The following is a 23015-nucleotide window of genomic DNA, read 5'->3' as shown; positions in this document are numbered from 1 at the left end:
ATACAGAAGTGCAAACTTTGGCAGCCAACGTGACAGAGCCTGGGAAAGGTGCTGGCAGCAGCACATCTCACAGCATTGCCAGGGAGCTTCCACTGAGCAGCTACCAGGGCTCTGCAGGCTCTACACCTCTGGGACCACCACTCACCAGGTCTTGGCTCTTGAAACACCTCAGGTTTTTGTCTCCCTTATATAAGAGAGAATGTTTTTATTTTACTTGATGACCCTGAAGAAGATTCCACACTTCCAAGGAATATTCAGAATACAACTACTGTGTTTGGTCTATAAACACTGGCAAAGCCAGGATTGTATCAGAAATCCAAACTTCAGCCTGTGTGCTTTCCAGGTCAAATCTCCCCTTCGGGTTGGAGAGATACACAAGACTGAATACTTACAAAAATTGTAATAATTTACAATTAACTCAAATTCATTTTGTTCAATCTCCTTCACTTTATATGTCTTGAAGGAAAGAAAAGAAAAACACAGGGTTTCAGCTTTTTCATATTCTACAGCCAAAACATTTCAAACTTGGGAGATACTCCAGAAATGCTAAATATGAGTAAAGAAGCACAGGGAAGTGTGGCGAAATTCCTACTGGGAATCACAAGGCCGTTAATTTCTGTTCTGTTTGGATGAGCCTCAGAAACCACAAGAAGCAGCATTAAACCCAAGGAACACAGAAATGGTGAAAATACTGGGCATTACAGGAAGGTGCAGAGTGATCTAAATGAGAGGGGTGGGGACAGAAGAAAGAGAGAAGAGGAGAAAGAGAGAAGAGGAAGAGGAGAGAGGAGAGAGGAGAGAGGAGAGAGGAGAGAGGAGAGAGGAGAGAGGAGAGAGGAGAGAGGAGAGAGGAGAGAGGAGAGAGGAGAGAGGAGAGAGGAGAGAGGAGAGGACTCACCGCTGACAGTCTCTGCCTTGATTTGGGGCAGCCCCTTGGAGCGGCGCTCCTTCTCCCGCTCACGCTCGCGCCGCTCCTGGGAGCGGGACTTGGGCGAGCGCCGGCGCCGGTCGCGGGAGCGCGAGCGGGAGCGGCGGTGCCGGGAGCGGCGCGAGCGCGAGCCCGACCGTGAGCGTCTCCTCTTGGGGGACCTGTGGGAACCAGAGCCACGGTGCTCAGCGCCCGGCAGCCCGGCACGGACACGCAGCCTCGGTTATAGAGCACCCAAAGAACACATCAGTCCAAGCTCGTGAATTACTGCAGTAGCTGACTCCTTTCCCATTTCTCATCATGGACTAATTTTGTCCTGAAGTTGATCATCAAAACTGCGTCCACTTCAACACGGGGAAAGTCACACCCGCGTCAACGAAGCAAGTGTTTATTGCTTTTACAATTTATAAATAAATTCTGCCACTGAAATTGTATTCTGCATCGTGTTCCAGTTCTAACCCACTCCAGGTGTGGAAGACCTTCAGAGAAATCGTGTGGAGCTTGTGAACAAGATGACTGGCAACTAAACAGAGAGTGAAGCCAGATCTGCTCGGTCAGCTGGGATGTGACACATGGACTCAGTGGCACACAAAGTCACAGATCACAAATGTTTTCATAAGATAAGTGTTTTTAGAGCACAGGCAAATTAAACTATCACATTCTGCATCCCTAAAATTTACTCTGGACTGAAAGGCATGGAAGTCGCTCTCTCCCAGTGAGAGAGAACTGCACAGATATCATATTTTCCTCAGAAGGGAGATGACTTCAGAGGTTCATTAATCTGCTTTTCATTGCTGCACAAAAAGAACTTTCACTCATTTACCTTGATGCAGATCTAGACCTTGATTTCCTACTGTCAGAAACATGCCGTTTTCCCTCCTGAATGGGTGGCTGTTCCACTTCCATATCCTAAAACGTGAAATTGACAGGTGTTATGGGTGAGCAGGACAAGCATTTTATTTCTTTTTATGCTCAGACTAAATTAACAGCACTGAAATACACTGAATATTCAAATGTGTGAAATTAAAGAGTAATGTGACTCAAAAGCTTCACTCTGCAGTCACTAGCAGGGTCCAGTTCTGTGTGTACTTAACACAGCCACTGAAAAGGCACCATAGAAATAATTTACACAATTCCCATTTTCAATTTGCAAATTATTGGTTTTCCACATTTCAGCAACACCTGCATCTCCACAGAGTATGATTCTATTCCTTAAGATCAGTCAGTGGACCATGCTCCATCATCAAAATCCCAGGCAAAGTGAGATCTGCTGCAAGTTTTTCCCAAGATGTTATAAGGAACTACTTTAAGCCTGAATTATGCTGGAGACAGGAAAGGGCTGAGTCCTGGAGCTCTCCAGTGTCTCCCAGCAGAGCAGAGACAACTGGATGTCAAGGACAAGGATGTCTCCCCTCACAGCCAGCTGTGTCCTGGTCACCCTGACACTTTGCTCCAGGACAATCCACACACATTTGGGACAGACACGTTTGAGAGCATCTGAGTGGGTCTGTTCACTGCAAGGCTGCTCACCTGCTGGTGGGGTTTCTGCAGGTGTGGCTCAGCCTGCACTGGGAAGGGAGACTGGAAAGTTGGCTGCACTGGTGCTGCTGGAGGCATCACTGGCTGAGCCATGGGTGGGAACTGGGGGGTAGGCAGGAGACCAAAGCCTGGCATCTGCCCATTCGGAGGAAGCGGCACCTTGGGAGAAGAAAAAACACAGAATTCCAGCTAGGAGAAGGAATTACCTTTGCTTTCCCAGCAGGCTCAAGTAAAGCTTTATGTCTGCTCAGAAGTCACAACAAAAGATGGGGAAAGATGAAGCGGGCCAAGCATTTGGGTGTAGAAGTAACAATCTTGTCCTTCAAAGCCTGACTAGGACAGACACCAAAAATATTTATAATGTTTCTTTGGGAAGATGGAGGGCTAAGCCACACTCACTCTTCACCAGCAGGAAAATCCCCTCCTTCCTGCTGCACCACAGAAAAGAGCAAAGGATGGAAACCACAACAGGGGGACAAGGGAAAAGCCTGGGGTTACCTGGTGCCGCATCGGATCCTGCTGCATTCCCATCATCCGCTGCTGAAAAGGATCCATGTTTGGGAGCTGAGGAAATACTGGCTGCTGCATGCCTTCTCCTGGAAACCCACTAAAACCAGGAATATTTTGGTGAGACAAGTCAGTAGACGCACAGATTTGTCTTTATCTTACAGATTTCTATGCACATTGACACATTCTTGCTGTTATTTTAGACAGAACAATTATCTTTACTATGATCCTGTTTCCAACAAAAAAAGAAAAGGAAGAAAGCGTGGCTTCCTGATCTTTTCTCCACTCTAAGAGCAGTCCATTCACATTTAAAGAAATGCTACACAAAGGTTAGAGCCTCTCTCGCCCCTGCAGATATATGAGCTTGCTGCAGTTCTCAAGCCTACAGAAACATCTCAGGAAGGTTTTCTGCCTTGGGCTCATTCTCTTCCTTTGCAGTTCCTCCTTTGGGAACAAAAGAAGCAATGCTTTTCTCCTCGAGGAAAAGAAACTGGCTGTATTTTGCTGCAAGAAAACACTTTGGTTTGGGAGGAAAGAGGGCAGAGTAGAAGGGGGTGGGTATCACAGGAGGATTATTACAGGGATGCCCATCACTTCCTGATTCAACACACAGAATGGACAGTGCTCAGGGAATTCTGGAGGTCTGTGCAGGTAACAGGACCTGCTTGCAGGATGCAGCCTGTGCAAGAAACTCAGCAGGATTTCAGGGGGATAAAGCAATTTGCTGGTGATGGGAAATGGAACTTTGCAGTGTCTGAAGACAATTCTGAGAAGATTCTGGACAGATCAGTATTTTACAGAGAATTACTGAGCTTGCGTGCCCCAGACGGGGAACACTGGAATGCCACCCTCAGGGACACCTCACACAGCTGTGAGACACTGCCTACAGAACACAAACATGCCCACAAGCCTCCAGCTGGGCAGACCAAGCAGTGCCTGTGACCTACCTCATCTTTCTGCACTCCAGAGCTCCATCTGCATTCTAAGGCAAATACTTTCCATTTCCTTCAGAGACCCTTAAAGGAGCTACTACTCGTGGACATAAAGTGCTCGAGGTGAGAGACACAGTCAGAAAGCTGATGACAGAGTTAGTGGTTCTGGTTTTGAGAGCAGGGTTTAGATGCAGATACAGAGAGTAAGACATGGGGCCACGTACTGAAGCAGGGAAAAAAGAAATATGGACTAACCCCGGCATTGAGCACCATCCAGCCTGTGCACTGAATGAGAGAGAGGTCCTGTGGAAAAAACTGGGATGTGGTCATGTCATTCCAGACTTTATCATAATGCACAGCAAAAGGGAAACGGGAGCCTGAGCTTGCTTGTGTGGGGATGGAATGTTTGCCAACATAAAACTGTAAAGCAAATTTTCATCTCTTGAATACCATAAACTATCACAACGTTTGGGATAGCAGCTTTTTCCCAGCCAGTAAAGCAATCCAGCTGATCCAGTGATGCCCTGACACCCTCAGATGTACTGTAAAAACATGGAACTCATCTTGCAACCAAAACTCTGTAGAGTTTTTCTCTACAGAACACAGTCCTCCACCAATGAGGCAAAACCAGCTCACCAAAGTAATGAGACACAAAAATCACCCCACCAAAACCTGTTAACAGTGTAGCAGTTAAACTGAACTAACTTGGAATTTTAATCTAATTTCTAACCTAAAAAACGTTTTAGGACAAAGATTTCTTAGTTTTATTGTGGCACAGAACTTACAAAGCTGGCTGAGACACAGAAGGGGAAGGAGCTGAATCTTCTTTCTTTGCATCTTCCACAGCTTCTGGTTCATCATCGTAGTCAAACCGATCTAGCAGCTTCTGAAAGAAACCACATGAGGACAACTATTTTTTCTGTGTCTTACTCACTGGCAGCCAAAATACCTTTATTATTGCATTCTTACAACCAATGTAAGCTCTGCAACTAAAGACAGGGTTAGAATTGGGGAAAAATAGAAATCTGTATTCCAATACAAAATAAAAACAGTCCAAAACCAGATTTCTTCAGCTTCAGGAAATGCAAACCAAGACTTACTTTGTCAAATGATGTTTTCTGCTCAGGTGCTGTGAAAGCAGCTTTCTGCTCTGGGGGCTGTGCTGCTGTGGTTTTCAGCTGAGCAGTAATAGCTTGAACCTGAGCCATCACAGTGTTGTCTATGACCGGTGACTGGGGCTTCTGAGGCTGTTGGAAGGTCTGCAGGATTTGCTGGAGCTACAGGAACGTGAGACAGTATGAAGTGAATGTCCTCATATAAACACCAAGTATTGAAAGAGTTGTAGGACATAAATTTTATGTCAATATAGATTGTGGCAGGGGATGAACACAGCAACAACCAGACTGAACTGTGGAGCACTTACAGCAAGACCAAGAGCCCCTTTTTAAATACTTTGGTGGCAAAGTTCAGTAGATCCCAACATTGCAGTGTTCAGGTCCTTCAACACAGCAAACATTTAAATGGACTGAACAATAAAACTCCTCATTTTCTTTAAGATATTCCACCTGCTCCAGAAACCCTGTTACTGCGTCAATTCATAACTAATTACTTAGGGACATAAAGCTGAGTATCATCAAATATCACAACTACTGGATGGAAGAATTTAAATACTCTATCCCGCTGAAGACCTTTGTGAAGCTTTTGCTTCAAACCCAGGCTGTCAATCCCAGCATTCCCCCTCATTTCCCCAGGAGCTGCAGGGGATCAGTGAGCAGTTACCTGCTGTCCTTGTGTTGTCTGGAACAGCTGGGCTACAGCTGCAAAGGCGTCGGAGCTGGGCAGCTGTGGCACGGCGGGCACCGAGTTCGCGGTCACTTGCGGCGGCTCCGAGGGAACCTTGGCCGGGGGGGGCGGCGAGCCTGGGGGTTTGCAGGACACAGGAAGGGCTGTGTGACTCCACAACGTCCCTCTTGCTCCCCACAACAAGTGTCTGCTGCCTGCAGCCCCCTATTTATCCCAGAAGGGCCTACTTGCAGCACGCCAGCTGCCTTTTCTGTTCGTTCTGCCGTGAACTGCTTTGCTCACTGCTCACACCTGCACTGAGACAGAAAAGCTGGTCCCACACGGAATTTCAGCTCCCAGCTCCATGTCTGTAGCTGAGCAGGTTTAGGAAAGCTCTCACCACTCAAACAGCATTGGCAGTGAGCTTCAATACCCTGAACATGGTGGCTCTGCTTCCACAGACCTGGGCTCATCCTTTTGGATCAACACCTCATGGCTCACTGGAAGAGCAGTGAGTTTCTCTCAGTATTTTCCACCAGTAACTGAACCTTTGCAGGGAAGTCTGGCAATAATTAAAGGTTTTTAAGGATTACTTCAGAGGTAGTTTTCTTTGACAAAGTTTGTTCACATGTCCCTTTTGCACGTGCACATGCCACACCTGCAGCTGATGGATAAATCCTCCTACCAGGAAAATTATATTTACTCATTTTTCCAGGAAAAGACTCACAATTGTGAGATCACAATTTAAGACATGCTATTAGTGTTCCCATTCTCCCTGCCTTACAACACCTTTTTTAATAAACATCTTGCCAGTACCAAGTAAATTAACAATAATCCCATCAATTCCTACATACTGTGAGTAACTATTGTTCACCAGATCTGTTTTAATGGACATAATAAAGCTGTACAAGGAGTGAGTTAAAATAAACCTCTACAGACAGAAATATTTAGTTTGAAACACTAAGCAAACATGTTTGCCTTGCAATAGCAGCTCCTTTAAAGCCCTTCCTCTGTTTGCACTTCAAATAACTCCAGTGTTGACAGGCAGCAAGCACAGGCAAATGTGTTGAATAATACTTTCCCAGAAGTGAAATGAAACAGAAAAATAAAGCAAAAAAGGTATATGTTGTTTTTAAATATAAAGTAACTCCCCAATTATTTCCTGAATGCATTCAGCAGGATATATGCTTGCTTAAGGGAGAAAATTTGCATTTCTCTCTGTCTTTATGGGTGAAACAGACTGTACTTCACATAATGCATTAATATATTTATTATTATTATTCATTAGCATATTTATTGCAGGGCCAAATTAGCCCCTCTGTTGCATCTGAATAACCTCACTGAAGATCTCTGCAGAAGGCAGCCAACCTGTTCACCACTACTGAGGAGACACAGAGCTGGCCAGGCAGTGCCCCTCACCTGTCCCAAAACTCAACTGTACAGCCACCATTGTGCCCCCAGGCTCGGATGCCAAGGCATTCCCTGGCCCTGCCAGGTCCAGAAACCCTTTAATGGGATACACTTCCCTGAACACAGCTGGAATGATTTCATTGTTTTGCTGTCTCTCACCACACCTCACTCCCTCCGCTCCATTTTCCCAGTCCTGCTCCATGAGCACAGTAAATAAGGAGGTTACCACAGCTCAGTGTGAAACACAGAATGCAGAGCCAAAAGCTGCTCTCTGGAGAAAGAAGGAATTGTGGAATGCATATTCCCTGGAACCTGGCTCCCAGCTTTGCTGTGGCACTAAATAGGTCAGTGCAGGCACTGTGGGCAGGCTGGCACTGCTGGGCTCTGCAGGTCTGTGCTTCCCAGCCAGCAGCCCGTGCAAAATCCCAGGCACAAATGCTCTCTCTGAGAACCTGCATGTGAAACACCAGCCCAAGACTTCCAGGGCTGCACACTCAGACACTGACAGCTGCTGCTTTCAGCTACTAAGATCACTGAAAGGAAGATGAAACTATTTAACATCTAAGATCCCACTTACTTACCTGGATTCTGGCATTTAAATTGACATCAGAATCAGAAAATTGAGAAATCACATAAAAATATTCCAAACCAAACAGAAGAAAGAGTATCTGTTTAAGAGGGCACCTGTATATAAATGTACACATGCATATATACATGATAAACATTTAATATATTTCCCAAGTCAGTATTCACACACTGATAATTTCTGAAGTACAGTATCAGTACTTATTTAAAATGAGTTGGCTGCTCACTGTGACAAAGCTGACTTCACTGCTATGTCACTGCTGGAACTAAGAGCAGGCACTTGGTGCTGGAAGCAAACAAGCTGTTTCCATTTGCCCTTTGAGAGCAGAAGTTGAAATGTCATTCCTACCTTCATTGTTAGTAGCATTCTCTGCCATGGGTGCAGTGGCACTGGTTCCTGCTGCCATATCCAAGAGAGGCTGGATTATTTCAATTTTAAATACTCCATTTTTCTGCCAGAGGTTCAGGACACGAACTATTTTACTCTGTTGAAACAAAAGGAAGCACCAATGCTGAATCCAGCTTTCTTAAGTCACCGTTTTATCTTTGTATGCAGAGCAGGTCTGAACAGCACTTGACATAATCACACCAACTTAACAAACCCTGTGTCATCACAGAGGGCAGCAACACCTTTGAACTGGCAAGGATAAAAACTGCTAACTTATTTTACTGTCAAAGCAAGCCGTGACATTTCCCTGAAACTCTTCTGGCCAGTCAGAAATCCAGGTGTGATGTACAATCCAGGACATCATTTCAGCCCCACGTCCACACAGGGATGAAACAAGCAGCCCACGTGACCAAAAAGAGAAAAGGAAGATGAGCTGGAAAGCCTTCAGAAGAGAGTTAGGCCAGAAAATGCCACCACAACACTCTAAAGTCAGATTGAGGGTTCCTTGCTTGGTATTATCCCTAATTCTATGCTGAGGCCAGAAACTGCATCTCCATCCTTACCCAAAAGATGAGGAAAGCAAGTGAAAAACATGCTCACTGATCACTGCAGGATTAATTTAGAATCTCTGATTGTCAGCTGTTATTTTAAGCTCTATTTTTTTTTTTTTTTGACGTGAAGAACAATGCAGCTTCCAAGAACAAGCTGGAAATTGGCCTTTCCTTCTTCAGCCCAGCCTTCAAACAAAAATGTCTCAGTAGTTGTGCTGCTTCAGCTGGAACATGCAAGCAGGTAGAAGGCAGAACACACAGTTGTATGGCTGTCCTTTCTGCAGACTTAGTCATTCACTTGCACACACAGAAGCTTTAAGCACCTTCAAATGAATTGATTCTGTTCTTTCACTGTGACTCACTTATATACACCCATGTAATTCCACCTCTAACTAAGTGATTAAAGAATTTTACAAAATGTTTGCTAAAATAACATCCATTACAGAGAAACTTGAAATGTCTATTTTTAAGTAACATTTTGGTCTGAAAAACAGTTAACATTTTTTTTTTTTGCTCTGGGTATTCTATCTCTCCAGAAAACTTGAAAATCATTCAAAGGCCAAAAAATGGGTAAATGTAATACTCTCATTTTCAGTCACGTATTAATTTTACAGAAAGGCTGTTTAAAAATAAAAAAAAAGGTACCATTATACTCTTCAGATATCCCCCACATTTATTGAGAATCTGCAGATCAGGGTATTTTTTTTTTTTTTAGGAACTAGAACTTCATCAAAGCAAGTGTGTTTTAAATAATAATATTCCCTATTTCAAGTAGTTCCATGAAGGAGATGGACAATCTCACTCACTCAGATGAACCAAATGGTAATGCAGAAACAGAAAGGAGAAGGGACTGCTCTGTTTCACAGGCCAGCAAACCCAGGAGCTCCTAAATATCAGATTCAATGCCTGAAGGTCTAAATGTTCCACATTAGAAAACTGCAGAGCATCCAAGCCTTTCAGGAGCTTATTTAGAGAGCTAAAGAGGAAGTCAGGTAGAAAAGGAGGATTTCACCCTTACAGGGAGAAAGGGAGTAGCAGGTTTTCTGGAAACCAAGTGGCAGCTTCTAAAACACACTGTTCTTGGGAGTCTCAAAACGGTTCTGACAGAGGTCACAAAAACCATCTTCTCTGGACCATCAGGAACTCACACCACTTTCTGAGCCTCTGTTCTACTAAAAAGTACAGCAGAACTAAGAAAAATGAGGCCTTAGACCAGCCCTGACAGTGGAGAGCACCAACAAAACTCAAGTATGGGACTGGAAAAGTCTGAAGAAACCAACATGATGATTTTCTTAGAAAACATTTCTGAACAGAACAGTCTCTGCCCAGAAAACCATAGCTACTCCTGCAATGCTTTAGTGTTGTGGCAGACACTGCTTTCCAAAGGAAGTTCTGAAGGAGCCTCAAGAAGAACTTTTGGCACACTAACACGCACTGCTGAAGTGTGTGCATGGGCAAAACAAAACTGATAAATAAATAAATTTTGAAGTTGAATTTGCATTTAGCTGTTGCCTTTGATAAGTAACCCTCAGCAGCAGTCACCACCAGGGTCAGAGAGAACCCCGAACCACTGCCACAGGAGGGCAAGCACCACGGCAGCACCCATCAGTGCACAGCAACATGAGTGCAGGGCTCTCCTACCTTGTCTTCAGAGGGACACAGATACAAGTACTGGAATGTGGCAGTAATGTTCTTGGAGAACCTGGGCCCGAAGACGTCCTTGTCGGTGCCGAACTGGTGCCGGGACTGCCGCACGATGGAGTCGATGACGTACAGGCCTGGCACCTTGTACTCCGGCTTGCACTGCAACAGCACAGAGTGCCACGTGAGCCAGGGGACAGCCCCGAGCCCCTGCACGCTGCCCTGGCCTCAGGCACTGCTCTGCACAGCCCCTGCCTCTGCCGGCCGGGCAGGCATGAGCATGCATCCTCTGGAACTGTCTGCTGTCCTAGTGACGATTCCTTCCAAGTTCAGCACCTCCAGCTTCCCCCCCAGCTGCTGTGTAGGGAAGGTGGGAAATCCCACAATTTACTGCTCTCCTCCCCTTCTAAATGTATTATGGAAAACTACAATGTGGAACCTAACAAACCAGAATTTCCTCCCTCAATCCCGAAGTAACAGAAGTCTTTCTGCTTATTTACTAGCCTTATTAGCAATATCTAGCAAAGCATATCAATACATTTCTTTTTTTTTTATTATTTACCTTTTTGATAAACTTCTCCACAATCTGGACAACATGCTTGTAGAGCTGGAAAATAAATACATCCATTCAGTTATCATCTCCTCAGCAGTGGCACATAATTTTAGAAGCATTTTAACTCTTTGTGCTTACTACCATTTCAGAAAGGCTACAGAACATTGCAGTCACATGCAATGTGACTTTTTTTTTCCAAAAAGCAGAAAGTTCCCAAACAGAAAAATATTCCATGGGGAAACCCAGACAGAGCCAGAAGTGTGTCAGTGTGCACACAAGGCACAGAGCTTGCCAAGTATTAGTGAAAGCTTTCTGGATTTACTTTCTCTGCAATCCACACTGCTTTCACATGTTAAGGCGCAGTTGCATCCCGCAATATTTAGTTTTATTACACAAAATCACAACACTCGAGTGGGTGTAGCATGAAAAAGCAACGACTCAAAAAAATCAAGCTGGCATTTTGCTCCCAGTCCAAAACCAAGGGATGATATTCACCACCCACTTGTTTCTAGACAACAGCCTTAACAGCAACTAGAATAAACCATCCCCGAAGCTGAGGTTGGGAAATCCTGAGTATTTACTTACAAGCGAAATAATAAAACATTGCTGCTGTTACAGTTTCGTCTTTGTTCTGTTGTACTTTACCTTAATAGCTTTAATGGCAGCTTTTGTGATGAGAATCATCTTTGCTCGGGAAATAGGAGGTTTCATCTCCATCAGCGAGAAGAGCTAAACAGAGAAAACAAACATTAAAAACGCACTCTGAAGTTCAGCAATTAAGCAAAAACAACATTTCGGGTGGCTGATTTGATTAGTGCCACCCCACACTGTGCATGGCCACGCTGCTGGCTGGCCCTGGGAGAAGGGGCTGCTTCACAAAGCCAAGGAAAGCAGCACTGACCAGGGTACTGCTAAAAAGAAAGTAAAAACAAAGAAAAGAAAGTTAACTGCTCTGCACACTTGGCTGCCTTACCCTCCACATGGCTCCCAGGGGAAAAGTTCACTCCCCAAGGAGAACCTTTGCAGAAGTTATAGGTATTGTATGAAGTTTATAGAGGTTTATATGAAGTATACAGTGGTTATGTGTCATCTTTATAGGTGACACTGGCCATAACTGAAAATAAACATTAGCTCCACGTTTCAGAAACTGAGGGAAACCAGAACTGCACACAGAGATGGACACAGAAACCTGAGCACACACACACATAACTGTTTTTACCTTGAAATATTCCTCACAAATCACAGAAAAAAATGGTTTGTGTTACATAATTTCCTTTTTGTCTTCATCATAAAGAAAAAATTGAGCCCTTGAATGTGAGTAAAAAATGTCATCCATTATTGGCCACACAGCAAAGTAAGAGAATCAAAGTGTCTTCATTTGTCAGTGTAATGGAAAGTAAGATGTCATTTAAAACTTTGTCTCTTATGTTATTAATTAAAGTTCCAAGATATTGGTGAAGTGACCAACTTACACAGATTTATTCACTGTCTCAGTTAAGGAAAAAAAATCAATGAAGGAGATAAAAAATTGGCCACATACTCAGAGGAAAGGAAAGTGCTAACAGGGCTTTGAGCTGTACAAAAGGAAGCTTTACATCTAGAAAACACCAAGAGCAGGAAATTTACTTTCTTATTTTGCATTTACTTTCTTAATTTGATTCCTATTCCAGGAGACAGGACAGAAGAAAAACTGTCCTTGCAGACAGTGGCAGCCACACGCCTTTTCCAACACCAACACAAGACCGTGACTTTTCATTATTCATCCCCACAAAATGCAAGTTCCTGTGCCAGAACGTTGGGGTTTTAAAGCCATTTCAGCTGTAAGAGATACTTCAGCTAACATCACTGCTTGCTGAGAAATCACAGTATGGACAAATAAAAACTGCCAAATAAAACACAGAAGGAGAGAGGGCTCTGTGAGCTGATATGGGTTTTTTAAAAAATTTTGTTTTAAGTGCTTCAGAATTAAGTGCAGAAACTCTTGATGAACAAAGTCAGTGCTACCATTAAAACTCAGGAAAATCTGTCTGAAGAGGTAATGAAAGGGGGGAAAATCCAAACCCCAACACCCACAAACAAACCACTATAAGGCTCAAAAACTGAGATGGGGAGGACGAAAAAGAGCATTACAACAGGCACTCCATATCCCCTCCTTTACCCACGAAGAAGCAACTGGTTCCTCCAGGACAGGATCCAGTCCCACAGAAAAAGAACAAAGGAGCTGGTGTGGAAGCACTGCTTTGATGTTTGTGTTCCAGGAACACAAGGAGAGACCCCAAGGAAATTGGGAGAGCTCAGAGCAGGGCCCAAGGTGACAAGAAACGAGTGCAGCAAAGTAATAAAAATAAATGTCTTTAAAGTATCCCAAGCAGGACATAAACTGCCAGGGAGAAATAAGGCACATATATATGAATGTCCATATCTATCTATCTATCCTGATCTTTTCACCCCCTCCCACCATCTCCTGTAACTTTACCTCAGAATTTTGCTCTTCTTTTTGAAATTACCTAAGATCTCAGAACACCAAATAACTATTTTAGTCAATTTTTGTGTCATTCTAGTGAGTTACATGTGTCAACACCATGTTTTAGAGATGGCTACAGCTAAAATTCAGCTCCCTTCCTAGTTCCTCGTGGCTTCTCCCTGTTGGAAGGGACAGCCAGGTATTTCCAGTTGCATTCCTTCAATCAGACCTGGATCTTCTTTCACCCACACTTCCCAAACCAATCACCCAGCCACTATTTTTAGAGGGCTGTTTCACAATAATACATCCAGTTTCTCAAAGGACACCATGATCAGCTCAAGGAACAACTTGGACATGAAAACTTATGCTCTATTTACGAAAAAAAAAAAAGAAGTATGTTACAAAAGCAAAGAAAATTTACAGCTTGAGAGGTTTCCAAAGTCCTGCCTCACAACAGGAACCTGTGCCTGGAATGCTGAGACCTGCTAGAAATGACTTTCTGCTTTTACTGCCCCTAATTGCCTGTTTACAGGATGTTGGTACAACAGAAGCAGAGGTGTTAAAGGGTATTTAAGTCGAAATATGGATTTAAGAATATTTCTGGGTGCTCCTCCCAGCAGGATGGAAGTACACGGTGAAGCTTCTATAAAGCCAGGGATGCAAAAGGCAGGAAATTCACCTGCTCAGTTTCAGGCTAAAAAGGCTATTAAACCACAGCAGCACAGAGTGAGTGTCCCCAGATGCAAAGGGAGTGTGAAACACAGGAGCTCCACACCTGGCAGAGTGAAAAGAGGCCTTCAGCTCCCAGCCTGCCCCTGCTCCAGCCCAGGAGCCCTGCGAGTGCAGGTAATGGCACAAGGAACAGGGTGCTGATGGCCTTTACTTCTCAGCCTTGTGAGCAGCAAATTATTAATTTCTCTCATTCTATAATTAATGCCCTTTGCTGGTTTAGTTTACATGGAAATTTGAGAACCAGGGGGTTTGGAAGTAAAAAACTTTTGCTACTTTAAAATTTACCCAGCCTGATGTATGATCTGAAGTCTGTTTTAAGTGAGGTAACACAGTAAAAGTACCTTTTAGGACTTGAACTGACTTCCTTGGCTTTGCCCTCTTGCTCAAGTGTCTGTGCCATAAAAAGGTGTCTTTATTTACAAATAAAGAGCTGTGAGCCCATTTTGTACACTCACTAAACACACCCCAGAGCACAGCAGCTGCACACAGAGGAGCAGGAGCTACTGAACCAGTCAGTGGTTAGTGATCAGTGGGTGTCAAGCACCCGGGTCATTGTCAGGACACCTCATCCAACCTCCCCTTCTCCAGTTCCCAGAGCAGTCTAACACGCCCTCAACCATCCCAACACACCTTAGGTGTCCACCAGCCCTTCCCAAAGCAGGCTCCACATTCACCCACTGTCTTTTGGAATGTATTTTATTCATGCACTCAGACAGCATCCAGCCCAGCCAACCACCAGTGACTTACAGACCCAGCTGCAGTTTCTTGTTCCTGCACAGAAACAAAGGGCTCGTGGAGGACATGATACTGCACTATTTCGTTTACAAAACACCTTTATTGTTAACGCACCACCAGACCTCTGAAAGGAATTCTGCCAGCTCTATACATTTTCCTTGCTTTCCTCTCCAGGCCCCGTTCTTCCTCAAGGGAAGGAGAGGGATCTGTTGCTAAGCTGTATCTATCTCAGAGGATCACTGCAAGTTTGAAATGCTTGACCACCAGCTGTGAAGCACAGCGAGTGTAAGGTGCTGCTGAAGGTAAGAGAACAGGTAACATGCAGAGCTGTCAGGCTGCATTCTTCGGGAAATACAGTGAGATTTGATTTTGACCAGCTATGACCCCCAGGCAATGAAGCTCAACAGCACTTCATCAACTAAGCTACTTCTGCGGCCCAGAAAGACCATTCACAAATCCCGAGCCACTGGGGAGAAACATCTCCACAAAGACACTCATATGAAAATGACATCATGCGAGTGCACAGAATGGAGCTCTGTTTTCCACTCATGTGCTCTGGAAACGCAGATCTGGGAGCAGTGCAGGCTCTCCTGTCCAGCACATCTCCTGGAAAGCTGCTTGGCTCACTGCTTCTTCCCAGGAATCCCCACCAGAATGCCACAACTTCCAGTGCTGCTGGAAGCCAGTTCAGAGCAGAGGAGAGACTGCAGCCAGGCACTGGAACCGTGTCCTTTTCCTTTTCTGTGCGCGTGGAGCCTCAGTGGGGACCCCGAGCTCCAGTGAGTGCTGGAGAAGCACTGGGAAGGATATCCTGCTGAGCTCTATTTATAGCTCCTCAGGATGGAGGGGAAGGCTGTCACCGAGGGCCAAACAAAGTCCTGCCAGTGGCAGGAAACAGCCCCGCTGGATGCAAACCTCAACGGTGCAGCGCCCCAAGGAAGGGCACACAGCACACAAGGAACGTGCAGCTCCAGCTTTAAATAAGCAGCCCCCAGCTCCTCTCATCTGTGTCCCCAGGCACGTTTAGGTGGGGTACCAATTGTTTCAGGGGTGCACATTAATGACTGAGACGCGGGACTAAGTGAATGATGTGCATTACTCAACGCAAATAAAAGATTACAAAACAGGAAAGTTGACTTATTCTACTTCCAGCAGCAAGATTGTGAAAAAAATCTTTATTTCTAACTTTTACAACCAGTGAACTACGCCTCAAGTTTTCCAGAGTGAAGAAAAAGACAGGCATCCTAAACTAAGACATGCCAAGGATTTATATGGCAGATGTGTGGGTTTGGGGGGGCTTTTTTGTTTGCTTGTGTTTTGGGGGTGTGATTTTTAAATTTCTTTTTTAAAGAAAAGGGTTTCTTGCTTTCTTAAAACCCTAAGAAGTTCTGTCCCATTATCCAGCTACCTTCTGTGATTTATTTATACTGTATCATCACTGTAACATAACATGTACACCTAAGAGCTCACGGATTCTAACTGGTGAAACTGAACTCCCCAGAGGGCACACACTCCACCCCAGACCTGTCAAACCCCACCTGGAACCCAAACTGCAGCTGCATGGAAAAAAAGCAGCCAACACAAAACCCCTGCGTGCTCCTGTGGAAACACCAGGGCTGGGAAGGGGACCTTTGTTGGCAAAGCTGCGTTCAAAATGCAGGTCCAAAGAACAGGATTGGCACTGGCACCACAATAAATTACGTAACCCAGGAGTTCCCACCCCCTGCCAGAGCCAGGATCACTTCTCTGCCTCCCCAAGCCCTTCTGCCAAGAGGGGACACCAACCCCACAGCTGTGAGGACACCAACCCCACAGCCGTGGGGACACCAACCCCACAGCTATGAGGACACCAACCCCACAGCTGTGAGGACACCAACCCCACAGCCGTGGGGACACCAACCCCACAGCTATGAGGACACCAACCCCACAGCTATGGAGGACACCACGTTGAACTGTTACAGCCCCACTTTGAACTTTTGCCTCCCACCATGTTTGGGAGCAATTGCCACCAACCCCAAACCCTCCCAAACACCCCAAGTGACAGGACCACCCGAGGGAGAGGGTGGCATCTCCTGTTCCAGGCAGTGGCCAGGAGCTGGCAGGTGCCACCTCCAGCAGCCATGGCAATCCAGCACCGGACTGCAGCTGGATTTGCCATGGCAGAACCACAATTCTCCCTGGCTGCTCCCCTGAAGTGATTCAGGTGCTGCTCCGCACCCCAGCAGCTCCAGGGAAGCACTCAGGCATACCAGGAGTGCAGAACAGGGATTTTAGAGAGTGCTCTTCTCTCCCCCAGGGCTGAGAGCCGACTGACACCCCTTCAGCAGCCCCACGGCAGGGATTCCTGACTGCATCCCTCTCTGTTCCTGCATAGAGAGGAGGAGGCAGGATCCAAACACGGCGTTGCCAGGCCACGGGCTGCCAGCAGCACCAGCGCTGGGGTCACTGTCTGACAGGCCTGCAGCACGGCTCTGCCACGGCCACCGCTCACCACACTGAGGCAGGAAACTCACAATACTGCTGCTCCCTCTTCCTAGCAACACCCAAAATGGCACGCGGGTGCTGTTTTAGTTCTTGGGGAAGGTGGCTTTGCACCCTGCCATCCCCTGCTTCAGAGCTGCATAAACCCCCGAAGCACTGGCAAAGGAACCACTAACAGGAGCTGCATGCAAGCTGTCCACCTTGCACAGGTCTGGCAGGGACGAGGGCGCTCCCAGGTGCGTGTGTGACAAAGCCCAGCAGAGAGTGAGCCTCGCACAGCCCCGGCCCATGGCGGGGAGCGGCTGCCACTGCTCCTGCTTCTGTTCAACAGGCACGGGCAGCCTCCAGCACGAGCCTGGCCCGGCCTCAGGTGACTTTCTGTGCGCGGAGGGTCTGCAGAGCCGCGCTGCCCCACCGAGCCACAAGCACAGCTAACGCTAATTAACAACCACATTACAGTCACGTGTCGAAAACTTTACACAGCAGGGGCCGAACTGAGTTGCTGCATATCATGCAAAAAAAAAAAACAACCGCGGCCCTCTTCGCTCCCAACTCCTCTCGGCTGACTAAGAAATAAAAAAAAAAAAACACAGTAAAACCAGGAGGAGACAGGGAGGGACGTTCCGCGCGGCAGGGAAGGCGAGCGAACGCCTCCCGACCTGCCGGGTCCGGGGCACCGGGGCCGAGCCCCGGCTGCCACCGCGGGCAGGAGCAAAGCGAGGCCGCAGCGAGCGGAGGGAAGCACCGGGGCTCGCTCCACGCCTCCCCCGCGCAGGCCCGGCCCGGCCCGGCTCGGCTCGGCTCGGCCCGGCCCGCGCGGGGCCTCGCGGCGCGCCCGCCCAACGGCCCGGCCGCGCTCGCCTCCATTTTGCCCCGCGGCAGCGCCCAGCCCCGCAGGCCGCGGGCGGCGGCGCCGGGCCCGCCCGGAAGCGCGGGGAGCCGGGCACGCCATGGCGGCCGCCGTGTGTGTGTGCGCCCCCCCCCCCGCCCCGCCCGCCGCGCCGCGGCCCGCGCTCCGCCGCCCGCTCCGCGGCTCCCACCTCTTGGTTGAAGGCGTTCACGGCCTCCATGTCGGCGCTGGCGGCGGGGGGCGGCGGGAGGCGGGCGGGCGGTGCGGCGGGGCCGGTCGGGGCCCTCAGGGCGCGGCCATGATGGCGGCGGCCATGGCGGGGCTCGCGGGCAGCGCGCGGCCCGGGCCGACCGCGCGACGGGGCGGGGGCGCGGAGCACGCCGGGAGCGGCCGGGCCTCCTCCCGGCCCACGCGAGACGTTGGGCGGCAGCGATGGCGGCGCCACGTGACCGCCGCGCTCGCGCCGGCGCCATGTCGGCGCCGCCCCCGCTGCGGCGGGGAGAGAATGGCGGCGGCGCCGGTGCCCTCAGCCACCGGCACCGCTGTGGCGGCACGGCCCACAGGCGCCGCGGGTCCGCCCCTCAGAGCGGGCCCGGCTGAGCTCGGCTCGGTTCGTGTGAACTCGGCTGGGCTCGTGAGGTCGGACCGTCTCGGTTCGGCTCGGTTCGTGTGAACTCGGGCGAGCTCGGCTGGGCTCGTGAGGTCGGCCCGTCTCGGTTCGGCTGGGCTCGTCTAGGCTCGACGGGTTCGGTCGGACTCGGCTCAGATCGGCTCGGCCGAACTCGGAGCCGCTCGCTGCGTTCGGCTCAACTCGGCTGAACTCGGCTCTTCTCGGCTGAACTCGGCTCGGTTTAGCTAAGCCCGGCCCGGTTGGGCCCGGCTCGGTTCGGAAGCGCGGCCTTAGGGCAGCCCCGTGGGTGCAATAAAATTGAGCCGTGAAATGCCGAGCTTCGGGTCCTGTCAGCGCTTTTCTGTGGCGTGTAAGCGCGGGGTACTGAAGCCCGAGGAGGAATTATTGACTAATTAACTTTTTTTTTTCATTTTTTGGGCTTGCAATACGCCGGTTAAAAAAATTAAAAAATAAAACACAAATAAATAAATAAATAAATAAATTTTACTTTTATATATAAAAATGAAACACAAATAAATAAATAAAAAAAATTTACATTTATATGTAAAAATGAAACACAAATAAATAAATTTTACTTTTATATATAAAAATAAATATATATATAAATATATATGTATAAAATATATATATATTTTATATATATAAAAATATATGTATATATATATTTGTGTGTTTATATATATACACATACATTATATATACACATACATACATTTTTTTATATATATATATATATATATATATAATGTATATATTTGTATTGTATTTGAGGGAGGGAATATAAATCCCGTGCAGAAGACATCTCTTAGGCCAAAGATCAGAGATGATAAAGATGATTTCCTTGCTACTCTGGTGAAGCACCGACCAAACCCTGACCTGTGGCTTCTATTAAACATTCCGGGTATTGGGGAGCAAATAAAATAATTCCTGCCAGGCTTCACACCTTCAATTTCAAAGCTTTTTTTGTTTTTTTTCCCCCATTTTCTGCTGCTCCGCCGGTGCCCGCAGCCGCCAGGAGATGGCCCTGATGTCCGCACTAAAGAGGGAAAATACAATTTTTTCTCCCCAAACTGTGTCCGAGCAGTGCCAGCAGAAACCCGGGGCCGGTGTGTGAAAGAAGGCTTTGATCAGACTTCTCTGGCTGAAGAACAAAGCCCAGAACTTTTATTTTAATGCTTCTGTTTCCTGCTCAGGACAAATCAAATCAAACAAAATCCCCCGGTGTTGGGGGGACTGGTTTGTTTTTAAAAACAGAATAATCCCAGCGGCAGTTTGCAGAGATGGGGAGGAAAATAAAGATTATTTCTCGCTGGAAAAGTACTAACATCTATTCCAAATATAAATAATTCATAATTGTAATTATACACCAAATTTATTTAAAAAAAAAAAAAAAAAAAAAATCAAACTTTTCAACCTTTACTTTCCATCTTCTCCTCTCAATCCGTTACATCCCTATTAAAAAAATATTAAATTCCCCTAAATATTTAAAAAAATCTTTCTAATATTTACTCTAATAAACTTTTTCTGTACAATCTACAAATTTTCTAAAATAAAAACTAAAATTTCTAAAAAAGCTAATAAAACCCCTAACCCAAAAATAAACCCCAACATAAAAAATCCTAAATAATATTTTAAAAAAACATATAGATATATATAAACCAAATCCTTAAAAAATTCTCTAGCCCTATTATCTAAAACTTTCCATATAAACAAATTCAAAACTCAAGTAAAATTAAAAAATAACTTAAAAAAAGGCTTGAGCACCTCTGGGTTTTTTTTTTTTTTTTTTAATACTGAGCTGTCAGTGCATGACACACAGTAATGCATTTATATAATAATATAATATAATATAATATAATATAATATAATATAATATAATATAATATAATATAATATAATATAATATAATATAATATATATAATTAAATTATATATATAATATAATATAATATAATATAATATAATATAATATAATATATATTATATTATATTATATTATATTTAATTATCTATATAATTATATTATATATAAAACATAATTATATATTATATATTATACATTATACATTATACATAATATATATATTATATATAATTAATATAATATACAATATATAATATATATTGTATATATTATATATTAAATTTATATTATATTATATTATATTATATTATATTATATTATATTATATTATATTATATTATATTATATTATATTATATTATATTATATTATATTATATTACATTATACAGTGGTGTCAGTAATTACACACAGTGCCACGGTCCCTGCCCACAGCACCAGTTTTTATCCCTGCTTTACTTCCAGGATATTTTTCAGACCTGTTGCTGTGCTCTCAGCAGAAGCAGCATCCAAAATTCCCCAGCCTGTGTTCCTTTCAGTCAGAAAACCTGGTGAGAACGCAGAAACCTGTTCCATTTTCTCATTTAAAACATCATTTTTATATATACACACACACATAAACGCACCCACACACGCACACACTGCACCACGGCCACCAGGCAGATTTTTCCTTTGTGGTGTGCACAAGGATTCCTGCAGAGGATGATCATTTTTTGGGATTCAGGGCTGAATTAAATCATAGCAAACTGCAGAATGGCCTGGGAGGAACTTTTAGAGCCCATCCAGTCCCATTCCTGGTGCTTTCTGTGTGTATTTATATATATGTGTGTATATTTTTATATATGTATATATGTGTATATATATATATATATATATATATATACACACACACACATTCATATATAAGTATGTATATACATGTATATATATAAAAATATATATATTAAAAATTATATATATATATATATATATATATATATAATGTTTCATTTGCAAACCTCACTGCTTCAGCTCTGGTTGGGTTTTGGTTTTGGGTTGGGTTTTTGGTGTTTTGGTTGGGGTTTTTGGGGGGTTTTTCTGGGGGTTTTTGTTGTTGTTTTGGGGAGTGTTGTTTGTTGGTTTGGTTTGATTTTGGGGTTTTTTTGTTTGGTTGGTTTTGGGGTTTTTGTTTTTGGTTGTGTTTTTTTTTGTTGTTGTTGTTGTTGTTTTTTGTGTTTGTTTGTTTGTTTGTTTGTTTGTTTGTTTGTTTTCCCCAAGACATGCATTTCTGTGTTCTGATTTCCTGTGATTCCTCCATATCCACAAATATGGGTCATATTAGGAAAACATAGGGAAGCCTAGAGTGGATTCTAGGAAAAATACCTTGATGGTATTTAATAATTATTTTTTATTATTATTATAATGCAAGTACAGCTGGGAACATATTAATGCTGAATGCATGGGCTTGTAAATAAGATCTTTTATTTGGATATTTTGCTCAGCGTGGGGATTGGAACATGCCTCAGAAGTCATTCCTGCCAACATTTTGGGAAGATTCTTGGAGCTTTTGTGTATTTTTGACGTTTCACAGTTTGGAAAGCGACCATTTGGCATGGGCTGGGGAGATGTGTGCTCTGCTCCGAGTGACCCTGAGGCCTCCTAGCATCTTATTCAGAAGATTTAGCAGATGAAGCTCATGTAATTATGCCTTTTGTACACATTTTTGTGTTTTGGGGAAATGAGGCCTGAATCTGGCAAGGGGGTGGCTAATTTATTTACGTTGTTATTGGTTACCTGACTGCATAAAACCTTGGCTTTTGGTAGTCCAAACATTTCAGCAGTGGTGCTCAAGTGTAAAAATCATCCTGTGGCATTGCCAGGGTCACTTCTAAAAATAAACCTTTGTAAAAATTGACTGGTTTTAGATGTTAGGCTTTGTTTTTGTGCGGCTTTGCTCTGCCTAAAACCCACTTTCTCCATTTGTTTTAAGGTTCACTTAATCCACTTTTCTCAGCTGAGCTGTCTCTTATCCTGTTTTAATGTGTGTCAGGGGGCAGACTGAAGGGGTGCTGGTTCCAGGAGAGTAACTGGCTGGTAGAACTGGTTCCAGAAAAATAACTGGCTGGTAGAACCGGTTCCAGGAGAAGAACTGGCTGGTAGAACTGGTTCCAGAACAATAACTGGCTGGTATCACTTGTAACTGGCTGGTAGAACTGGTTCCAGAACAATAACTGGTTGGTAGAACTGGTTCCAGAAGAATAACTGGCTGGTAGAACTGGTTCCAGAACAATAACTGGCTGGTATCACTTGTAACTGGCTGGTAGAACTGCTTCCAGAAGAATAACTGGCTGGTAGAACCGGTTCCAGGAGAATAACTGGTTGGTATCACTTGTTCCAGAAGAATAACTGGCTGGTAGAACTGGTTCCAGGAGAAGAACTGGCTGGTAGAACTGGTTCCAGGAGAA

The 23015-nt window shown here is 45.0% G+C and overlaps 1 protein-coding gene across 2 annotated transcripts in view; it reads right to left on the bottom strand.

Annotated features, from left to right (window-relative positions):
* The window catches only part of SCAF4 (SR-related CTD associated factor 4), a 29313-nt gene extending 10886 nt beyond the window's left edge, over positions 1-18427 (bottom strand). The window contains exons 1-13 of one of the 2 annotated variants that reach the window (XM_064411169.1): positions 18269-18427; positions 11462-11545; positions 10826-10870; positions 10264-10425; positions 8033-8168; positions 5686-5825; positions 5007-5183; positions 4692-4792; positions 4162-4209; positions 2966-3074; positions 2459-2626; positions 1752-1837; positions 899-1089 (exon numbers count right to left, since the gene is read on the bottom strand). In XM_064411169.1, coding sequence (XP_064267239.1) covers positions 899-1089; positions 1752-1837; positions 2459-2626; positions 2966-3074; positions 4162-4209; positions 4692-4792; positions 5007-5183; positions 5686-5825; positions 8033-8168; positions 10264-10425; positions 10826-10870; positions 11462-11545; positions 18269-18298 — 1477 coding nt within the window. In that variant the 5' untranslated portion in view covers positions 18299-18427. The remainder of the gene's footprint in view (positions 1-898; positions 1090-1751; positions 1838-2458; positions 2627-2965; positions 3075-4161; positions 4210-4691; positions 4793-5006; positions 5184-5685; positions 5826-8032; positions 8169-10263; positions 10426-10825; positions 10871-11461; positions 11546-18268) is intronic. The other variant, XM_064411170.1, reaches the window with a different exon arrangement.
* Positions 18428-23015: the final 4588 nt, after the last annotated feature.

The sequence above is a fragment of the Passer domesticus genome, chromosome 2 (assembly GCF_036417665.1).
Source record: "Passer domesticus isolate bPasDom1 chromosome 2, bPasDom1.hap1, whole genome shotgun sequence".
In the NCBI taxonomy this organism is placed as follows: Eukaryota; Metazoa; Chordata; class Aves; order Passeriformes; family Passeridae; genus Passer; species Passer domesticus.
This window is presented reverse-complemented; position numbering and strand designations above follow the sequence as displayed.